The sequence below is a fragment of the Thamnophis elegans genome, chromosome 2 (genome assembly GCF_009769535.1).
Source record: "Thamnophis elegans isolate rThaEle1 chromosome 2, rThaEle1.pri, whole genome shotgun sequence".
In the NCBI taxonomy this organism is placed as follows: domain Eukaryota; kingdom Metazoa; phylum Chordata; class Lepidosauria; order Squamata; family Colubridae; genus Thamnophis; species Thamnophis elegans.
In genome coordinates, this window is record NC_045542.1 from 61,872,948 (window position 1) to 61,896,080 (window position 23,133).

The 23,133-nt window shown below is 45.5% G+C and overlaps 1 protein-coding gene across 3 annotated transcripts in view; it reads right to left on the bottom strand.

Moving 5' to 3' along the window:
• LOC116503684 (cytochrome P450 2C20-like) overlaps positions 1–23,133 on the bottom strand; it is a 40,820-nt gene that overhangs the window by 4,424 nt on the left and 13,263 nt on the right. For 2 of the 3 annotated variants that reach the window (XM_032210253.1, XM_032210255.1), the window contains exons 2-6: positions 17,947–18,109; positions 10,552–10,701; positions 3,628–3,788; positions 2,750–2,926; positions 392–533 (exon numbers count right to left, since the gene is read on the bottom strand). In XM_032210253.1, the coding sequence (XP_032066144.1) occupies positions 392–533; positions 2,750–2,926; positions 3,628–3,788; positions 10,552–10,701; positions 17,947–18,109 (793 nt within the window). The remainder of the gene's footprint in view (positions 1–391; positions 534–2,749; positions 2,927–3,627; positions 3,789–10,551; positions 10,702–17,946; positions 18,110–23,133) is intronic. The other variant, XM_032210254.1, reaches the window with a different exon arrangement.

Genomic DNA, 23,133 nt, shown 5'->3' on the forward strand with positions numbered 1-23,133 from the left:
TGGGACAACCATGACCTGGATGACTTAGAATCTCCATAGACATTCAATCACTCCTGCCTCTTTTTGATCTAATCAATACCAATTGACTAGAATTGTCTTCATAAAATCTCAAGATTTGATGGGAAACCCATTTTTTTCAAGGGCATGTTAGCTAGATTGGGAAATCTTTGAAAAAAATCTATGAGAAGACAGTGGAAAACACTGCCCATATATTCCTAGGAAAAATGCAGAAATCCAGCTGCAATGAGTTTACTTTACTCAACTCCATCTTTACTTTCTTTTTTCTTTAAAAATATGTTTTCTTTAAACACCATCATTTCTTTCTTAGCATTAATAGTGGCAACCCTAGGAGTACCAACACAATATTATATATTTTGGGGTATTTTTATACCTTGAATATGTGGCAATTTAGCTATTGCTAGAAGGCTGCAAAGCAAAGCTTCGCTTGTGGTTATGGTCCCAGCCATAAAGATTCCAAACACAAGAAACACAAGATCTTCAAAAGTGTAGACACTCTCAGATGAGTTCTGCTCCTAAAAAGAAAATGGAAAAATTATACTTGGAATTGAAAGGAGTCAAAGCTACAGGCTTGCTTCTACTCCACTGTTTGGAATATTTTTGAAGATACCACTGCGGACTTGGATGAACTCACAGATACTGTAACATTATATGTCAGTTACTGTGAAGACCTATGTATACCGACTAGGAACTTGCAAATATACAGTAACAATAAACCTTGGTTCAAAGCTAAACTTAAGCAGCTACGTCATCGTTCCAGAGAGGAAGCCTACAGAAAAGGTGATAGAATGCTGTAAATCAGGCCAGAAACATATTAGCAAGGGAGATCAGAGAAGCAAAAAGAAGCTACTTTGAAAAGCTAAGGAATCAGTTCTCAAGAAATGAACCAGCAAACATGTGGAAAACTTAAAAATATCACCGGTTGCAGCAAACCTCCTTCCAAGGCTGAAGAAAATCAACAACTGGCAGATGACCTGAACGTATTTTACTGCAGATTTGAAAGGAAACTACAGTCACCTATCTCCACAACCCCCATCTCAGACACACCAACAACACCTAAACCTCCTACAACTGACGCCATCCCATTGGGTTCACTACCCCTGATGATCACAGAAAAGGAAGTGCAAGGTCTATTTCACAGACAGAAGCCAGGAAAAGCACCAGGCCCAGACAAGATAACTCCCTCTTGCTTAAAAGTTTGTGCTGAACAATTGGCCCCCATCTTCACCCAAATCTTCAATAAATCACTAGAGATGTCCTTTGTTTCTTCTTGCTTCAAATGCTCCACTATCTTTCCAGTGCCCAAGAAGCCTTCCATCAAGGAACTGAATGACTGCAGACCAGTTGCTCTAACATCTGTAGTTATGAAAACTTTTGAAAGGGTAGTGATGTCCCACTTGAAAACCATCATGGATCATAAAAAAGCACAATAAAGAATGTTCTTTCTGCGCCAACTCAGGAAACTCAAATTGCCCAAGGAGCTGCTGATACAGTTCTACAGAGGAATAATTGTGTCTGTCATCTGCACCTCTATAACTTTTTGTGTGTAGGAGTTGAAACAATTTATCTTCAGGATGTGAGGGGTCTGTAAATAAAAACAATGCTATAGAACACTGCACACCAAGACATCTAGACACAAAAACAGTTTTTTTTCCTGAACACCATCACTCTGCTAAACAAATAACTCCCTCACCACTGTCAAACTATTCACTAAGTCTGTATTACTATTACTATTAATCTTCTCATCATTCCTATCACTCATCTCCTCCCACTTATGACTGCATGACTGTAACTTTGTTTCTTGTATCCTTACGATTTATATTGTTTCCTGATTACTTATTTGTACCCTATGACTATCATTAAGTGTTTTACCTTATGATTCTTAATGAATGTATCTTGCCTTTTTATGTACACTGAGAACATATGCATCAAAGACAAAGTCTTTGTGTGTCCAATCACACTTGGCCAATAAAGAATTCTATTCTATTCTATTCTGTTCTAAATAAAGTGATTCATTAGAATTTTCATAGTGTCTTTTTCAATTAAAGGAAATATAATTCATCCAGAGTGAATTTAGAATATAATAAGGAAAAAAATTTCAATTCTAAGGTATTCTTAGGATCACTATTTAATGCAGAGGAAGATACAGCTTACCTGTCTGGTCTACCCATCAAATATTTACCACAAGAATTCATAGTCTGTTTCTGACTAACTTTGTTGGAGCTGGCCTAAAGAATTCCTAAGGTGTATGCTTGGAAAAGAGAATTAAATTTGTTCCATATAAATTTACTTGTTACATCTAACAGATCAATCCTAATAGAAATTGTTTCTACAAGATGGTTCTAGAAAACTCTACTTACTTATCTTCATATCACCTATTGCGATTGTAGATCTCTAAAGAAATACCTTCTAAAATTTAAATCAGCATGGGAAGAAAATGTTTATGCATACTCATTTTTTGAAGGAAAATTCTGCTCTCTAAAAGTTAACAGAGTTCCTTTCTATTGTTTGACCTAACCTTCAGAATTGAATGGATACCTTTAGCAACAATTATGCCTGGAATAGTAATATGTGCCAACAAATGGCAATGAAGGGATTGTCGAAAAGCAAATAAAAAAGTGGAGGGGAGAATAAATATTTCCACACTTCATCATATAGGATGAATTAGTTCCATCTTAGATGCATAATAGAGATACTTAAACAATTATTCAGATATGGCATCTATACCTACCTTCTCCACTCTAAGAAGGAAGCAATCAATATAGTCACGCAGATTTTGGGGATCCAATGTCTTTTTGTGCAAATCCACATTCTCACGGATATAATCACAGAACTTTTCAATGTTAGCAAAAATGCTTCGGTGTGGCCCAGGAAAGAATGTCACTGTTTTGGGAAATGTATTGTATACCTGTAATAGAGTTCACATGAAATACTATAGCTTATTAGAGTATTATGGTGGAGGATTAATGCCCCAAATATTCAGAGAGTAGCTTTTACTTTGATATTGCTAATTGTCAATTCTCAGATGGCCCCAAAACCAAGAAAAGAAGAACCACAAAGATTTCAGTATGCTATCTTTAATTCTATTCTCAGATAAATGCAATGTCTTGGAAACTATAATGGGAATTAATATTTATAATAGATTAATTAAAGAGTAGAGTCTTTGAAAGGCTTTCCCCCAGATCTCTCCTCACCTGGGCTGAGTTCCTGGTAGGAGATACTTTGTCAAGGGATTCTCCCACTGCTCCCCTAGCCTCACCCATCTCTTCCACAAATGCTGAAAATGATCAAAGTCATCCAAGAGACAAACTGGCTGTGTGCATAAAGATAGGGGAGCTGTCTAACAATTCCATGTTACATCTGTCCAGAATCTGGCATGGCCCAAAGGAGTTATGGGAGAAGGAAATGGTTCCCTCGGAAATAAGCCCAACCAGAAGAGATTTTGCTGAGAATCAATTTATGCTTGGATGTCTAGATTTGCCTTCCCCTGCTTATTAGCTCATCAGATCTAATGTTCACATTTCTAACTTGGATATTTATACTCACAAAAAAACCTGCTAATTAAAATAGGGATTCATGGCAAGAAGAGGATCAAGTAGATTAACATACCAGTCCTAAGATACTAATAGAGTATCTTAAATGAGTCTCCACAATCTTCTGGTTCTCTATGAAGGTTTTATCTTTGTAATCAAATCGATTGCCAAAAATAACAGCACATATCACATTACAAACAGCACTTGCAATAATTCTCCTTGGGTCGAATGGCTGCCCTGAAAAAATAAGAAAAGAAAGACCACAAATGTTTATGAGTGGGACCAATGAATGTGGATCTTCCCTTTCTCAAATCTCATCTCAAAACTGCAATAAAAAGTGTTTGAGGCCAGAGAAATTGGAATTTTAATTCTTTCCCTCTTTTCTAAGAATGGAATATAAACACAACATTAAAATCCTATAACCATTTTAATCAAGATACAACATAGTGTTTCCATGTTCCACTTTGAAATTGACTAAATATATATTCAAAGATTGACCTTGTTACGGCTACAGTTTCTTCACAAACTTATTGCTGTCTCCTTCAGTCAAGAAGTGTTTTCTCACTCCTTCCTCTGACTTTTTCTGTTGTATTTCCTACCTTGTCCCTTCCCTTCTTCATATCTTCAAAGGTTTTCCCTCTAAGCTCTCCTGTCTCTCCCTCCTTCCTCCTTCTAAACTCTTTCTTTTCCTCTTTTCTTTTTATGTTTCTTTAAATAATATCATTTATAAGTCATTCCATTATTTCTCCCTCCCCATTTCAGAGGTTTGTCCATTAAACATTATATTCAAAGGCGCCAAAGTGACTAAGGGAATACTATTTATGACTGCTTAATTCAGATCCACAGTGCCTTTCAGTTCTCCACCCTCATGCAAACTCCCCATAAACGCAAATCATTATCCATGGCTTCATTTCTCCCTGTAAATTATCTATTTATCTTGCCCTTTTGTTGGCTGCTGATTTTTCCTGCTGTTTTAATATGGCATTATGTTTAAGTGATTTTTTAAAGAAACATTTTGCTACTTTTTCCAGTTGTAACCAAACATTTCTCTTATCTCCATCCTTCTCTCCTGCTAACCTACCCAATTTCTTCTTAAATAATCCAATACACCTTTTTCCTATTTATTTTTTATCTCCTTCCAGAAGAGATGTAGCCACAAGAATGGCTTTCAAAGCTGATTCAACTCCCTGAATAAATTCTATTTGTGGCCCTTTAATTCATATCCATGTTGCCTTACGGATCTCTGTCCTTCATGGAGCCTATTCTTATGTCTGTGTTCCTTACCTTCCTTAGTTTTCCTGTCTCCTTTATCCATAAAGTTTTTTGCTGGTTTCTCAATTTGCTTGATGTGTGTTACTGCATCCAGCCTAACATTTCACTAGTTTTTGGCAAAGTTGCAATTTTATAAAGCCATAATTGCTCCATTAAGTGACTCCTTAATATTTCTGATCTCATAGCGCTGCAACCACAGTAAGTTTTCAGCATTTCTCAGCAAGCTTGTAATTTTACCAAGCCACTGACACTGGATAAAAAAGAGGGAGAAACAGCTCTATTACTTTTCCCTTTGTTTCTGAACAATACTGTGAAAATAAAAGGGAAGGGGACATTCACTGCCTATCTAAGTTTTTCTTTATTTTGTGCAATTAAGTGCAGAGGATTAGAGATTTAGTGTAGAATCCAGTTTTCTTGCAACTTCATATAATACAACAAATCAGGGCCCGACTCACTCGGCGGGTCACACGCTCGACCTCCTATTCTTCTCGGAGCAGTGGAGTTGTGATCTTGGTTTGAGGGGTAGTGAGATCTTACCCCTGTCATGGTCGGACCACTACCTACTGAGGCTTGACTTTCGGAGACCAAACCCCCACTGTAGGGAGGAGGAACCGATTAGGTGGTTCCACCCCAGGCGCCTTATGGACCCTTTGGGCTTTCAGATGGAGCTTGGTGTTGTTCCTGATACCCTCGCCCGCAGTCCGGCGGAGACTCTGGTTGCTGCCTGGAATTCAGCAGTGGCAGAGGCTCTTACATATTTATTTCATTTTCATTTTTTTTTTTGTACAATCACTTATATACTGTGCAATTAAAAAAAGCAATAAACACAACTTGTCTTCTATTCCATCTGAAAAACCAGTATAACACTTCAATCCTCCATACACCCTTTCCTCTCCCCCTCCAACTTTCCTTTCTCCCCTCCAACATTCCCCTCTTCTACTTCCCCTCCCCCTCAAACATTCCTTTCTCCCCTTCCCTCCATCTCACCCTCCTTACATTCCCCTCTCACTCCGTCTTAACTCCTCCCTCTTCTTTCCCTCTACTCCTCACTTTGGTGTATTTCTACTATTCATTAATCTATTCAATTTGTATTTTACACTAAAATTAAAAGAAAAGAGAAAAAAAGGGAAAATAAAAGGAAAAGAAAAAAAAGAAAAAAGAGCAACAGTATACAAGTGCATTCTTATTGTTTTGAAAATTGAAACTATTTCTCCGCCCTCCCCCCCCGTGAACCCCCCTCCCTAGCCCCCTTCCGACTTCCCAGATCCCATTCCCGGCATGACTCTTTATCAAACACAGTCTGGAGTATATTAAAACCAAATAGATTAAGAATTAAAGGATTAAACATAAGGGAAAAAAGAAAGAAATAAAAGAAAAAAGAAAAAAAAACCAAAAAAAGGAAAAAAAGGAAAAAATCAATAAACTCTCTGCATTAGGCTCAGCTTCCCATCATTATTAAAAGTTAAGCAATGTGCATCATTCCTAAACTCAATTAATTTATTACTTGCAGGATTTCAAACTATGTTGAAACCAAGTGAGTTAATCAAATAAAATTCTACTGTAGCCAGGACCTTATGTCTTTATCTAGGTATGTGTCCGTTTCCAAACCTTTAATTTGTCCCTTTTACCTCCTTCTCTATAAAGCAATTTAGACACCTCAAATATTTCTCACGGTTTCCATTCTACCTCCTCTCGTCCTGCCTCTACCCGTGTCCATATATATATTTTATATCATCCGTACTCCTCTCATATTTGCTCCGCCTTCCTTCAAAATCCCTGAATATATCCTTCCAAGCATTATATTCAAATAGCAATAACAATTTCTATAAAAATCACCTTACTTTCTGGCTTCGAATAAGCTCTAATTGAACCTTCACTACCCTCCCGTCTGTACCACCCTTCCCAACTCCATTCAACCTAAGCCACAATTCAGAAACATCACAATCTCCGCCCTCCTCACCCTAGAGACTAAATCATAAGCAATTTATATAAAGGTTCAAAGTTATCCATCAAGTCATTTTTAAGTCCCATACAGTATATTTTCCGAGGGGATCAGCATTAAGAAATTATTTTGGAAGCAAAACTAAATCCTTGTTCTCTGCTCTTCTGCCCTTCCGGAGGGGGAAAACGATACCTCCCGCCTTGTAGTTGTGTGTTTTTCTCTTCTGCTTCTCCTTGTCTTTCTCCATGTCCAGGTGATTCAGGAAGTCCCGCCTTCAGGATCTTGTAGTAGAAATCTCGGGCTTCCCAAACAGAGTTAAGGCGATGTTTCTGGTTATCAAATGTAACCATAATACCAAATGGCACCTCCCACCTGTACTCTATTTGATTATTTCTGAGTTCTTTGGTTAAGAAAGCATAGTCTCTTCTGGATCTTAACATTTGAGATGGTATTTCTTTAAAGACGATCAAATCCTGTCCATCAATTCGCAGCCTGTTATTGTAAAACTTTTGTAGTATCGCGTTTCTGGATTCTTTTGTAGCAAAGTATATAATTATATCTCTCGGAAGCTGTCTCTGTTTTGCTGTCCACGAATTCTGGCGGTAAATTTTTTGAATCTGCCAATCAAAGTTAAGTCCCGGACTTCCCACCAAACGACTGAAAGCCTCCGAAAAGGTCTGTTTCAAATTCTCCTGTTCCTTTTCACGCAATCCCCTAACTCTTATTGCAAACGCAGTCTTTTTATAATTTGCCATGACAAGTTGTCTCTCTGACTTTTCAATTTCTTGTTGCAACTTTTCAATTTTAAATGTCAGATTAAAATTAGTTTCTTCCAAAAGTTCCAGTTTATCTTCCATTCTTGCAATATAATCTGTCATTACAGTTATAACCTCGATCATATTCTCCTTTGTTTGAGCAATCTTAGCATCAAGTTTATCACATAATTCTGAAACAAATTGCTTCATTTCCGTTCTAAATTCATTAAGTGTTTCAAAAAGAAATTCTTTCGTTAACAAATCTCCAGTAGAGGGCGTAGAAGGCAAAGGCTGCGGCTTTATGGCAATTGCTTGCGATGTATTATTGACGAAACGTTTCTGTTGCTTTAATTTAGGAGCCATAATAAAAGAGTATAACAAACAAACAAAGTCTCTGCTCTCCTTGATTTAAAATAAAGTATTTTCAGTAGACTTTTAGCAGTTAGCAAAGAGAAGTCTTCAGGGAAACAAGGCTAGTTAAGTATATCATATATCAACTGCGAAGGCTATAAACGCCATTTTGAAAAACAGTTAAACAAAGGAGCCTTTTGTAAAATTGAAGCTGGTATTTTGAATAATAATAAACCAAAGGATTCTCAGGAATGGTCGCTGCTCGTATGGAATTTAAATAGCTTAGTTTTGTCCTGAGGGGGGGCAACCTGCCTTGAGCTGAAAAAAAAACAGCTGAGAAGATCTGGCTGGAGTAAAAAAAAACTCAGCTTGAATGTTGAACCTCCTTTCCATTCACAGCAAAAAACAAAAGGCTGTGAACAACAAAGAGAATTCTAACCACTGAGTTCCTCCCTGCCCCTTCCTTGTAGTGGCAGAGGCTCTTAACCGGATTGCGCCTTTAAGGCCGATCCGAGGCAGTGGATCCAGGAGGGCTCCTTGGTTTACTGAGGAACTCCGGGAGATGAAGCACCGAAAGAGACTCCTAGAGCAACGATGGAGATCCAGTAAGTCTGAGTCATACCGAGCACTTTTAACATCCAGCATCAGAGTCTACCTTCGGGCAATTAGGACGACAAAAAGAACACATATTGCCTCTCTGATAGCTTCCACTGAGTCGCGCCCAGCCGCCTTGTTCAGGATAACCCGTTCCCTCCTGAACAGGAGGGATACGAGCGATCCTTTGCAAGGCAGAGCTGAGGAATACGTCCAATTTCTCGCGGATAAAGTTGCTCGGCTTTGGACGGACCTGGACTCCAATTGCGCAGAGCCAGTCGAGGCACCAGGGGAGAATCTGGATAGACATCACTGGATTGTTTTTCACATTGTTACCCCTGAGGAAGTGGACAAGGCCATCGGAGCCGTAAGTGCCTCCACATGTGTGCTGGACCCGTGCCCCTCCTGGCTGGTTGCTAACAGCAGGGAGGTGACACGGGGCTGGATCCAGGCGGTTGTTACCGCCTCCCTTCGGGAGGGGTTCTTTCCCCCCGCATTAAAGGCGGCGGTGGTGAGACCCCTTCTGAAGAAGCCATCTTTGGATCCAGCCGTTTTAAATAACTATCGTCCAGTCTCCAACCTCCCCTTTGTGGGGAAGGTTGTTGAGAAAGTGGGGGCCTTTCAGCTCCGGCGGTCCTTATCTAGATCCCTTTCAGTCGGGATTTATGCCTGGCTACAGCTCAGAAACCGCTTTGGTCGTGCTGACCGATGATCTCTGGAGAGCCATGGATGGGAGTCACGCCTCCGTCCTAGTGCTCCTTGACCTCTCAGCGGCCTTCAATACCATCGACCATGGTATCCTTCTGCGACGACTGCGGGAGGTGGGTGTGGGAGGCACTGTCCTACGGTGGTTCTCCTCTTACCTCTCGGACAGGTCGCAGTCGGTGTTGGTTGGAGGGCAGAGATCGACCCCTAGGCCCCTGAATTATGGGGTGCCGCAGGGTTCGGTCCTGTCCCCCCTCCTGTTTAATATCTACATGAAGCCGCTGGGTGAGATCATTCAACAGCACGGGATAAAATACCATCAGTATGTGGACGATACACAGTTGTATCTGTCCGCCCCATGCCAACTCAGTGAAGCGGTTGACGTGATGTGCCAGTGCCTCGAGGCTGTTAGGGTCTGGATGGGGGTTAGCAAGCTTGCACTCAATCCGGATAAGACCAAGTGGCTGATGTGTTTCTCTCCCACTAATTCGCCAAGTTTTCCATCTCTCAGGCTGGGGGGGGTCAAACAGTATGCCCCTCAGACAGGGTTCGCAATTTGGGAGTCCTCCTGGACCCACAGCTGACTTTTGAACACCACTTGTCGGCTGTGACCAGGGGGGCATTTGCCCAGGTTCGCCTGGTGCACCAGTTGCGTCCCTACCTGAACCGGGAGGCCCTCACAACAGTCACTCGTGCCCTTGTGACCTCAAGACTGGACTACTGCAACGTGCTCTACATGGGGCAGCCCTTGAAGAGCATTCGGAGACTTCAGCTTGTCCAGAATGCAGCCGCACGAGCGATCGTGGGTGTACCTCGGTTCACCCACGTTACACCTATCCTCTGCGAGATGCACTGGCTGCCTATTGGTCTTCGGATACGCTTCAAGGCGCTAGTCGTCACTTATAAAGCCCTTCATGGTATTGGACCTTGGGTACTTGAGAGACCGCCTGCTGCCAATTACCTCCAATAGACCGATCAGATCCCACAGATTAGGCCTCCTCCGAATTCCATCCGCTGGCCAATGCCGACTGGCGACCACCCGGAGGAGAGCCTTTTTTGTGGCTGCTCTGGCCCTCTGGAACGAGCTCCCCGTGGAAATTCGAACCCTCACCACCTTCCAGACCGTCCGCAAACCCCTTAAAACCTGGCTGTTCTGACAGGCCTGGGGCTAATGAGCTTTTGTCCCCCCCCCTCGAATGGTATGGTTGTTGTGTGCTTTTAAATTGTGTATTGTTCTGTTCGTCATTTTTATTCCTTATTTGTACCCCCCTCCTTGACTTGGATTATGAGCCGCCCTGAGTCCCCTTTGGGGAAAAGGGTGGCATAGAAATATAATAAATTCAATTCAATTCAATTCCTTTCCAGATTCTTTTTTTAAAACCTTTTGTGGTAGCCATTTCCTCCACCAGACAAAGGGCTTCCTCCTGCACCCTCTCAGACATTCTTTTCTTCCCCATCCCAAAATCTCGCAAGGTGGACAGTGTGAACCGCCGTATCTCCCTCCATTTCTTCTCAATAGCGGTGGTCACACCTGAAACCAAGAACACAGGAAACAAATCACAATGTGGTATCAGTTCTCAAATTTTGCAAAAGGGGAAAAAGTTATACATTACAATTTTTCCCCACTCCACTTTTACAGTAAAAAAGCCTTCGTGCTTGAATTACTAAATAGATCAACTGCAGTTTTCATCTATTCATTCTTGAGTGCTCTCATATTAGGAGAAGAATGAATGAGGTTGTGGAAATCATGTCACACCTTACTATAAATGTGAAATGGATATGGATCAGAGGTGGGTTCTTACCGGTTCATACCACTTCAGGCAAACCAGTAGTGGAAATGAGGCCTGGGTCGCTGAACCGATAGAGACTACAGGCTGGCCATGCCCCCAAACTGGTTTGGACACTTGCTCTGCCTCACCTTCGCCATGTGCATCCACAGAACTACCTCCTCCTGCCTACACGCAGGTAAGCATTCACAGTAGGCTACCTCCCCCTCCCCACCGGCCAATGTCTCCCAAAGCCATGGTGGGGATGGGGACAGGGCAGCCCAGAAAGCTTCGCAGCCATGTGACTATGTGGCTCCCTTCCCATCAGGACAAAGCCACCGCCATTGCAGCTCTTGGAGAGCCACTCTCATATTGGCAATCTGGAGGGTAGGGGGAGCAGACCATTAACTCCTAGCTCAGGAGCCAACTGGTGGCAACTCAGGCAGGGCCATTGCAATGGTGGAGTCTGGCGTTCGGGTGTCTGTGGTGTCTCTGTCCACTGGCTCAAGCCAGCAGGCTCAGCTGCAGCTCAGATGAGCTGAGGAACTGTGGGGAGCATCCCATGTGTTGCACCTGCTCCCACAATTTGGCCACACCTCCGTGCTATTTACAGGGACCCAGCTTGCCAGGCTGCCCTCATCCCTGCTGCAGCTGTAATGGCCACCTAGACACACCCACCAAATCAGTAGCGAAAATTTTTGAAACCCACCACTGATAGGGACAGGTCTTTAGGCCAGTCATGGACAGATTTCTGTACTAAGATGCAATCTTAGTAGGCTGACACTGTTTGAAGTCACCGCGGCTCAGCTGGTCGAGAGATCTTACCGGAGCTTCTATCTGCGCTCCGTGACTGTTGAGACCAGCTGGGAGTGCTGCAGTTGCTAGAACGGTGTTTCAAAACGCCGCTGCCCGGCTGCTGGGAGGGGTCCTCTGACTGCTGCAATCATCGAGGCCACCCGGGAATGCCATGGCCGTTTGGGAACGTCGCAGCCCAGTCGGTTGAAGATGCCTGTGGATGCCGGGGCTGTTTGTGAATGACGCCGAGGCTGTTTGTGAATGACACGGCTTGCGAGCACCGCGGCCCAGCTGCCCTAGGGGAGTTTTGACCCTGGGAGGGGCTCTGACTTTGCTGACTTGACCCTGGGAGGGGCCCTGACTTTGCTGGAGCTTTTGACCCTGGGAGGGGCCCTGACTTTGCTGGAGCTCCCATATGACTGCCGTGGCCATTGAGGCCGATTGAGAACATTACGGCCTGAGACTGCCCTGGCTCTGCTTTTAGACTCTTTTAGAGAATACTGTGGCTCAGCGGTTTTGGAGGGGCTTTGCTGCCTGCTGGCTAAGGGTTTCTGAGGAAGCCCCGATTCCACTGGGATTGCCGTTAAGCGCTGCAAATACCCAGAGAGGATGCTGTGGAGTTTTTTTGGGTCATCACTCAAGTAGCTAGGCGAATTGAACTAACCATCTTGTGAACTTTGTGGTGCCGCCTGTGGCGAGGGGCGGGTGGGGACTTCCTGACCGTCAAGGCCAAGGATACCTGCCGGAACTTGGAAGAGCAGGCTGAGACCGTCTTGGCTGCCATGGAAGCGGCTGTCAGTGACTGTTTGGGGGGACCCAACCCCCCCAGGTTGTCTGACGCCTCCTTCTGCTGTTGTGCTGCTGTAGAGTCAGGCTAGGGACAGGGTAGGGCTAGATTAGAATAGAGTGGGGTTAGTTTAAGTTAGGTTAAGTTTAAGGTTAGGGTTAGGGTTAGGGTGGGGGTGGGATTGCTAGCCTGATGGCCTACCGATGGGCTGCCTCCACTGGGAGTGTCATGGTACAGCTGGGAATGGGGCTTCCCCCCCTTTATTGTGGGGTTTCCCTGGCTCCCGGGTGTTCTCTGCTTCTGACGAGGAGGGGCGTTGCTGGCTGCCGTCGCCTGTGGCTGGCCCTACAACTTTCACCATCATTCATCGCCTGCAGCCTACTTGCCTCTCAGACTTTCCTGGCTTCTCTCTGGACTACTGCTGGGTTACCATCATATGCCCCTGCTATTATTTCTTGGACTTCAGACACTTGTATGGGAGGCTTGGATACTACTCCCTCTTTGGCCTCTTAGGACTATATAACTGGCGATTGCGCAAATTTATAATTTTTTATATATTTGTAATTTTTACAATTTTATAATTTTTAAATGTATGGGGAGTGTGTGGTATGATTGTGATTGACTGAATGTTCCCACTTTTATCATGATATTGCTGTTTTTCTGTTTTTAATTTGTATTGTGGGGATTGATTGATTGTATGTATGGGTATGTTTGGTGGGCCGGGAGTTTAGCTGGGTACCTCCTGCACTGAGTGCTTTGGCAGAAGTGTCAGGGGGACCCAGGCCTGGTTCCGGCCCTTGGATGTGTGTGTCGAAGGGCCTGCCGGTGAATTCGGCGGCTGGGGGAGAGGGTGGAGGGACCACAGATGTGGGAGTGGGCCGTAATATTGGGGTCATATTGGGGAGGGGCAGATATGGTGGGAACTTCAGGGCAAGCCATTACCGGGGAAGGAGGGTTCCCTATGTCAGAGGGATCCCTCCTTCCGGCCCTGTGAGTTCCACTCCAAGGCCAGATGGCATGAGTAGTCAGGACCCTGGTCTCAGGTTGCTGTTGCTAAATGCCAGGTCTGTGGTTCACAAGGCTCCCCTCGTCCAGGACCTAATTGTAGATGAGGGGGCAGACCTGGCATGTATTACTGAAACCTGGCTGGGCCCAGAGGGAGGAGTCCCCCTCACCGAAATGTGCCCAGAGGGTTTTCAGGTGCTTCATCAACCGCAACCCCAGATTAAAGGGGCGGGGGAGTGGCCATTGTTATCCGACAGTCCTTAGCTCCTCGTAGGATCCCTGCTCCAGAGCTTGTCGGGTGTGAGTCCTTGCTGGTGAAGATGGACCTTGTGGGTCAAGTGGGCTTGTTGTTAACGTATCTGCCTCCCAACAGCGTGACAACAGCCCTCCCCTTGCTCCTCGAGTCAGTAGCTGAGCTGGCAGTTGAGTTCCCCAGACTTATGATACTGGGGGACTTCAATCTGCCTTCACTCACCGAACACTCTGATGGAGCACAGGAGTTCATGGCTTCCATGACAGCCATGGGCTTGACCCAAGTAATCCAGGGTCAAACTCACTCAGCGGGGCACACACTCGACCTCGTATTCCTCTCGGAGCAGTGTGATCTTTGCCTGAGGGGTAGTGTGATCTTGCCCGTGTCATGATCGGACCACTTCCTACTGAGGCTCGACGTTCGGAGACCAATCCCCCGCTGTAGGGAGGAGGAACCGATTAGGTGGTTCCACCCCAGGCGTCTTATGGATCCCCAGGGTTTCCAGACGGTGCTTGGTGTTATGCCTGATACTCTCGCCCGCAGCCCAGTGGAGACTTAGTTGCTACTTGGAACTCGGTGGCGTCTGAGGCTGTCCACCGGATTGCGCCTTTACGGCCGATCTGCGGCAGTGGATCCAGGAGGGCCATTTGGTTTACCGAGGACCTCCGGGAGATGAAGCGCCAAAAGAGACGCCTAGAGCGCCGCTGGAGGTCCACTAAATCCGAGTCAGACCGAGCACTATTAAAAGCTTGCATCGGAGCATACCTCTCAGCAATACGGACAACCAAGAACAACTATATTGCCGCTCTGTTAGTGTCCGCTGAGTCTCGCCCTGCTGCCTTGTTTAGGGTGACCCGCTCCCTCCTAAATGCGAGGGTTGCAGATAACCCCTTACAAGGTAGAGCAGAGGAATATGTCCAGTTCCTCGCAGACAAAGTTGCTCGGCTTCGGATGGACCTGGACTCCAATTGCGCAGAGCCAGCCGGGGTACCGGGGGAAGGTCTTGAATGACATCTCTGGACTGACTTTCAACCTGTTGCTCCTGATGAAGTGGACAAGGCCATTGGAGCGGTGAGTGCTGCCATGTGTATACTGGACCCGTGCCCCTCCTGGCTGGTCGCAAACAGCAAGGAGGTGACGCGGAGCTGGATCCAGGCGATGGTGAATGCCTCTCTTCCGGAGGGCTTCTTCCCACCGGCATTGAAGATAGCGGTGGTGAGACCCCTCCCGAAGAAGCCATCGCTGGATCCAGCCATTTTGAATAACTACCGTCCAGTCTCCAACCTCCCCTATATTGGGAAGGTTGTTGAGAAAGTGGTAGCCTCTCAACTCCGATGGTCTGTGGATGAAGCGGATTATCTGGACTCCTTTCAGTCTGGATTCAGGCCTGGCTACAGCATGGAAACCGCTTTGGTCGCAATGACCAATGATCTCTGGAGAGCCAGGGATGGAGGCCATCCCTCCATCCTAGTGCTTCTCGACCTCTCAGCGGCCTTCGATACCATCGACCATGATATCCTTCTGCGACAGTTACGAGAGGTGGGGGTGGGAGGCACCGTTCTTCGATGGTTCTCCTCCTACCTCTCGGACAGGTCGCAGTCGGTGTTGGTCGGGGGGCAGAGGTCGACCCCTAGGCCCATGAAATATGGGGTTCCTTAGGGTTCGGTCCTATCCCCCCTCCTGTTTAACATCTACTTGAAGCCACTGGGTGAGTTCATTCGACGGCACAGGATAAAATACCACCAGTATGTGGACGATACCCAGCTGTATCTGTCCGCCCCATGCTAACTCAGTGAAGCGGTCGACGTGATGTGCCAGTGCCTGGAGGCTGTCAGGGTCTGGATGGGGGCTAACAAGCTTGTGCTCAATCCAGACAAGACCGAGTGGCTGTTGTGTTTCCCTCCCAAAAATTTGGTTAGCATTCCATCACTCAGGCTGGGGGGTGAAATTTTACACCCCTCAGACAGGGCTCGCAACTTGGGAGTCCTCCTGGACCCACAGCTGACTTTAGAACATCATCTGTCGGCTGTGACCAGGGAGGCATTTGCCCAGGTTCGCCTGGTGCACCAGTTGCGTCCCTACCTGAACCGGGAGGCACTCGCAACAGTCACTCATGCCCTCGTGACCTCAGGACTGGACTACTGCAATGCGCTCTACATGGGGCAGCCCTTGAAGAGCATTCGGAGACTTCAACTCGTCCAGAATGCAGCCACGTGAGCGATTGTACGGTACACCCACGTTACACCTATCCTCCGCGAACTGCACTGGCTGCCGATTGGTCTCCGGATACGCTTCAAGTTGCTAATTGTCACTTATAAAGCCCTTCATGGTATTGGACCTGGGTACTTGAATTGGCCTGCTGCCAATTACCTCCCAAAGACCCATTAGATCGCACAGGGTTGGCCTCCTCCGGGTTCCGTCTACCAGCCAATGCCATCTGGCTATGACCCAGGGGAGGGCCTTCTTTGTGGCAGCTCCAGCCCTGTGGAACGAACCCCCCGCAGTGATTCGGACCCTCACCTCTCTCCAGACCTTCCGAAAAGCCGTTAAAACCTGGCTGTGTCGGCAGGCCTGGGGTTGATGCTTGTCTTGTACTTTTGTGTTCCCTTTCCCCCTTTGAGTTGTTCACCGCCCTGAGTCCCTCCGGGAATAGGGCGGCATATAAATAAAACAAATCTCAATCTCAATCTCTCTTTTCAGTAAGTAGAAAAAATGGGAATTCAGTTATTTTTGTATAGTAGAGGTTTTGTTCACAGAAAATAAGTACCTTCCACTTGCTCTCTTATTTGGTTGCTTCATTATGTACCACAATGTCACTGTAAATTATAAGCAACCACATAGATTTTGTCCATTACAACCTCTCTCCAACCTAGTTCTTGAGGACTTTGATATGCTTATCATTCCTACCTAATTCCATCAACTCTCCTTCCTACCACACTTCATTCATTTCATTTCATTTCATTTATTTGTATGCCGCCCTTTTCCCTGGGGGGACTCAGGGCGGCTCACAATTCAAAAAGGGAGGGGGGGGGAAGACAAACAGTATTCCAATATGGAAACAATACAACATATTAAAAGAGAGCACAACAGTCACGCAATTCGGGTGGGGTTGGAATCTTAACCCAGGCCAGCCGGGACAGCCAGATCTTCAAAGCTGCGCGGAAGGATTGGAGGGTGGTGAGGGTCCGAATGTCCACGGGGAGTTCGTTCCAGAGGGTCGGAGCAGCCACCGAGAAGGCTCTCCTCTAGGTAGTTGCCAGTTTGCACTGGCTAGTAGATGGAATTCGGAGGAGGCCTAATCGATGCGATCGTATCGGTCTAGTGGAGGTAATTGGCAGTAGGCGGTCTCTCAAATACCCAGGCCCACTACCATGAAGGGCTTTATAGGTGATAAGTAGCACCTTGAAGCGCACCCGGAGATCGACAGGCAGCCAGTGCAGCTCGCGGAGGATAGGTGTAACGTGGGTGAAGCGAGATGCACCCACAATCGCTCGCGCGGCCGCATTCTGGACTAGCTGAAGTCGCCGAATGCTCTTCAAGGGCAGCCCCATGTAGAGCACATTGCAGTATATACTGCACTTCCCAGTATTGCACTTCCCACAATTACAACTCTCTCTAGAGAGCTAAGCCTTTGCACAATCTTTCTGAAATATGATCATTTGAGTCTAGTCATTTGTGCTTTGAGTGAAAATCCTGGAGAGATTTGTTCAATGATTTTTTTTTCCTGGACATCCATAATATTCTCAAGAGTTTTCTCTGGAATCTTCTCCAACATCAAAGCTTAAAAGGCATCAATATTTTCTCTATCCTGCTTCTTCAAAATCCAAATTATTTTGAAGGCACATGAAATTGATATTCAAGATTAATTTGGATAACATAAGTCAAAAAGTGTCTTTGTTGGTAAACCACTTTGTATGTCTTCCCAAAGGACCAATTTAGAGGTCAAATTATTGTTATTGTTTGTTGTGGTTGTTATTTTGCATGTGAGCAACAATCTGAGCAGACTTGAGAAGCGACCAGTTTTTTCAAGAAACATGACCAAATCTACATCTTTACAAGACATTTCAAGTGAATCTTTCACAACTATCAATATTATTAATGGCATTCAGACAATGTTTACAGAAAATTAAAGAAAAACAGTAACTAATGAAGAAATGAAAAGGGACCAACCTTTCCCTTGGAACAATTGCTTATGAGCAGGCATTTCAGATCGTCCCGCAAATTCTTCTGAATGATCTACCAAAGCATCTTTTACCATGGCATACCCACAAAGAACAACCATCGGTTCTGATCCATTCCAGACAGTAAATATAGGTCCATATTTCTCAGCAAGCTAAGGACAGAATTAGATGAAAATTCAGTTAACTAGGTGACAAACCATTTTTGGTGAAATTATTATAAAGTATTGTAGGAAGTTAAAACCCCTCTATAAAATAATGAAATATTTTAGGAAATATTAAAAGAGCAGAATATTTCCTTTAAAAGGGAGTCGGAAACTCAGCTTCCCCCAACCTTTGTCAATGGGCCATTAAGGCCTGAGCCAGTCTATTCTATATAACAAAGATCTACCCCCTTCAGGCATACCCATCTAGCAACCAAAACTCACTACAAGGCACCCGGGAAAATTACATCAGCCAGCAATTCAAACAAGCTTGGTTCTCAGGATAGCCTACAAAGTTAGCTAAGACCGCTTCCACCTCCACCCCTGGAAGTCTGACCACCAATCAGAATGCATTTCTTACACAGGAATAGGAAACTCTGGGGTGGGACCCAGATAGGACAAAAAACCAGGGCACTCTCAGCATCTTCTCCCTTTTCTGTTCAGGAGCTCAAGCCATATGATCCTGTCCACCATTAAACCATCTTTCCAAGCAGCCTCCATGTTTTCCAGTGTTTTTCCCCATTTGGAACTGAACCCAGAAAGATATTTCTTCCAACAGTATTTTTGAAATACTTCTTAAATTTGCCAGAACTTCAATAACTGTTAATACCTATAAAATACTTCAATATAATTATGATCCAGTACATGATATATATCTCCTACCGGGTAAGTGATAGACCACGTTATGTTGGCCTTTGTGGGTATTTGTGGATCAGTGACGTGTGGTGAGGTTTATGGCTGGTTAGGCAGTCTTCTGCCCCAACATCACACTGTCTGAAGCACTTTCCTTCTTTTGCCCGCCTTAGTTCTGACAGGCGGGCAAAAGAAAACACCAGCCTGCCTCTGGCTTTCTTTTGGCTGCTGCTATGTCCGACATAGAGGCGGGCAAAAGAAAGCCAGCGACGGGCTGGCACTTTCTTTCTTTTGCCTAGAAATGGCCTCTGGGCAAAAAAAAAGAGAGCGGAGTTGTCACTGCTGCTTTCGGTGACGGAGCACGAGCAGGCGGCACAATGAGCTCCATTCTGGATGTCCGGAACCCCTACCAGAACCTGATCAACCTCTCGCTGAGGGAAGAGCTGGATGCTCCCACCTCTGCCTTCTTCTGCGGCCGCTCGGCCTGCTCCTCTAAGGCGACGCTGCCGGGTGGCAGGGACTCGGCAGTGTGGTCGCTGCGCAGCCCCTGGAGCCCCAAAGGCGAGCAGCTGTGGCCCCTGCTGCGCCTGGACCACTCGGTCAGCCTGACTGAAGGCAAGGCGGCCCAGCCGCAGCCGCCCCTGCCACCGGGGCTTCCCACCGCTCAAGCCGCCCAGCGCACCTGCCCTGTCGTCCCACTACAAGGCTGAGCTCTGCCGCACCTTCAGTGAGAGCTGCCGCTGCAAGTATCGCGCCAACTGCCAGTTCGCCCATGGCTCGTCCGAGATGCGCTCCGTCAACTGCCACCCCGAGTACAAGACGGAGCTGTGCCACAAGTTCTACTTGCACAGTGAGTGTCCCTACAGCTCCCGCTGCCACTTCATCACTTCCCTGAGGAGACGCAGGTCTTTGGCAGCCTCCCCACACCTCCTGCGCCAGAGCTTCAACTTATCTAGTGCCCGCCACGCCTCCCCATTGCTTGGCCTGCCCGACCTGGCCTCCTTCACTCAGGCGCCCTGCGTCTCATCCCCGCCCGCCTCCACCGAGCTCCTCTCACCCGCCTTCGAGCACCTCAACCTGGAACTGCTCGCCCTGGTGGCCTCCTTCAGGGACTCGCTGGTTCTGACCCCCACCGGGACCTGCTGCTCCTGTCGCTACGGGAGGCAGCCATCAGGGGCGGCTCGCTTCAGAGCCCCTGGGACTACTTCTCAGAAAGAAAGTGGCCACCTGCCTCTGGCTTTCTTTTGCCCACCTCTATGTCGGACATAGTGGCAGGCAAAAGAAAGCCAGCAGCGGGCAGCTGCTTTCTTTCTTTTGCTCAGAGACTGCAGCCCGCCTGAGCTACCTTTTCCAGCTGTGTCACAATCACAGAGGAGTTCAACTCTGCTCTTGCCTGCCATCATAAAAATGTAAAAATATAAAAGGAAAAAGGCAAGAGCTGCTGAGGTCAGGCTGGGTTAGCTGCTGCCAGAGTCCTCAATGGATTCCTCTCCTTAACTGTTTAAAAAAGTCTCTAAAAAAACGCCCTCTACAGGAGGAGCCAAGAGAACCAAGTGCCTCATCTACATAAGGAATTTTTTGCCTTTTAACCCTTGCTTAACTCTGCTCGAGTGATCATAAAGTCAGACTAAATGAGACACGTGGTTCTCCTGCCTCCTACTGAAGAGGGCACTTTTTTAGAGGCTTTTTTAAACAGTTAAGCACTAAGCAGAGTCATCCACTGTGACTCTGGCAGCAACTACCTCAGCCTTTTTCCTTTTAATTTTTTTTTCTTTTCATGATGACAGTGATGAGGCTCTGCCTACCCTGACTGCAGATCACTGTTGTGGATTATAGAACCTAGCTTGAAGAGAACAGCTTTGAGCTCCTCGAAATAAAACTCTGCTTTGGTTATACTTCTGACATACTAGCACAAAAGAACCAAAATGCAGAAGTTTTATTCTTATCATTAACAAAAAAAAAGTTATATGTTACAAAGGTAAAAGTAAGCTTGAAAAATATTTTGGTGAGAACTTCTTAAAGTTGGTCAAGTGATTATTTGCTGTGTCAAGGACAGGCCTTGGGATTTCTGGTGAAGATGACCAACTGACAACACACCCACGGAGAGATCATAGGAGCTCCCTGAGAAGGATTTTTTTTCTAGACTGTCACTTTTTCTTCTAAACAGAAGAAACCAACATTCCTTTAGTTTATATGACTCTCCTGGGTTAGGGAGTGTTCTAGAATCATCGATCTTCCATACAGCAACAGTCTGCAAGTTAGCTTCAGGAGATGAGCTTCAGAACATGGTAAGTTAACAGCTGAAGGGTGTTACTTCAAATAAAGTGTCACTTTATTTGAAAAGCAGCACTTTTTGGAATTTATTTTTCAAATGTTGTGTCTTTGATTTCTTAATCACTTTTAAGGACTATTAATCTTTATTAAGCTAGAAAAGATTTTATTTAGCCACAGCCTGTTATTCCTTTGAGGATCTGTGCCATTTTGAGGATTTTTTTCTTATTGTTAAACAAGTAAGAAAGATACTGAGATCACTACACACTCTGCCAAGGACCATGTCATTGCCCAGGTGCTCAACTGGGTGTGGAGGAGGTGGCCAAAGAAGCCAATTGACACAAAGTTCCTTCCCTTCCACATCCCAGCAACATGAGCTCTCCGCTCAATGGAGCTGCCTACTCTGGAGGAGTTGTGTGGTGGTACCTCAGAGGCTGCAGCAGCCAGTTTTGGAAGCTCTTGGGTGAGGATGCATATTAACTTTTCAGGGCCTTTCATGGACAGACTTTTATCGTGGTTGTGGATGCTTACTCAAAATGGCTTGAGGTGGTACTCATGAATTCTATCATCTCAGACTCCATGATCAAGACCCTTAAAAGGCTGTTTGTGACCCATGGACTACCAGACATCCTCGTTTTGGACAACAGGCCATAGCTCATATCAAGCAAGTTCGAGCTGTCATGGTATTCGTCATGCCCTGATTACACCAGTGGTGGAATCTGGGCGATACAGCCCAGTATGGCTGTACCGCTAGTAGCTGGGAGCAGCAGCCATCAAATTAGTATGGTGGTTCATTTGGCCCACCCTATATATAGTGTTTATAACGTGACCAGGCAAATGAGCACACGTGCACATCATGTGGAGCCTGAGCCTCCTCCACCGAGCAGCTGGGTGTTGCAGAGTGGTGGCTTGCACATGCATGCGCAGCACGTGTGCCGGACTAGGATGCTGGTCCCATGTGCAGTGTACCGGTTGTGACAGGATCCACAACCCACCACTGGATTGCACCATTGCTAACAATGGGCAAGCTGAGCAGATGGTCTGATCAGCAAAGGAAGCACTGGCAAGGATGGGCCCAGGGGACTGGCAAACACAGATAGCTGAGTACCTCCTGGTCCATCATGTTACACCAAGCTCCACCACCAACAGGAGTCCAGCCAAACTACTAATGGGTCATGGCCCGTGGACCAACTTAAACCGGCTGCACCGAGAGTACTCCTCCAAGGTCCCTGCAGACTCGATCAGCCAGGTCTAGTCATTGTCACTGGGTGACCTTGTCTACGCCCACAACCACGCTGGGAGCTCTTGCTGGATTCCTGCCTGGGTAGTGGACGTTACTGGGTTGCATTCCTACAAGGTAGCACTCAAAGATGGCAGGTCGTGGTGCTGCTACATCAACCGTGTGACCGCCTCGGAACCTCTGTCTGCAACCAGCTTGAACAGAGACAACGCCAGCTAAAGACATTCCAGCTCAGCCACCACAAAGAACTGTATCAACAAAGGACTGTGGTGAGTCACAGATACGTACATCACCCGGAACTTAACAGGCAAGTTTGGGACTTTTTCTTCATTGATATTAACAGGATTGAAAAATCCTAGATAAAAAGAGTTTATAACTACTTGATTGACATTCTAGAGAAGAAGAAAAGTTATACTATGAAGATAAGCTGGAGGGAATGATTTAAATTTAATGAGTCTATTGGAATCAGGATGGATTTTTATCTGTTTGATATTTGTAACTGAAAGAAAGTGTTAATATAACACTTTGAAAATGTATTTTTTTTATATAATGCTTAAGTTATTCCTCAAGATTGTAAAATATTACTGAAAGTGTACTGGAAAGTATTAATGTTAAGGAGCATTTAAATAAAAAAGATGTATTATCTTAAAGAAAAGTTTTGAGTCTATAAATGCATGTATACAAAAAGAAAAAAAATATTCTACGAGGTTAACTTGGAGGGACTGATTTAAATTTAATGAGTTAATTGGAATTAGTTGGATGTTTATTGGTTTGATCTATGTAATTGAAGGAAAGCTCTAATGCAGCTTGTGCTGTGTTTATAAAATGAGTT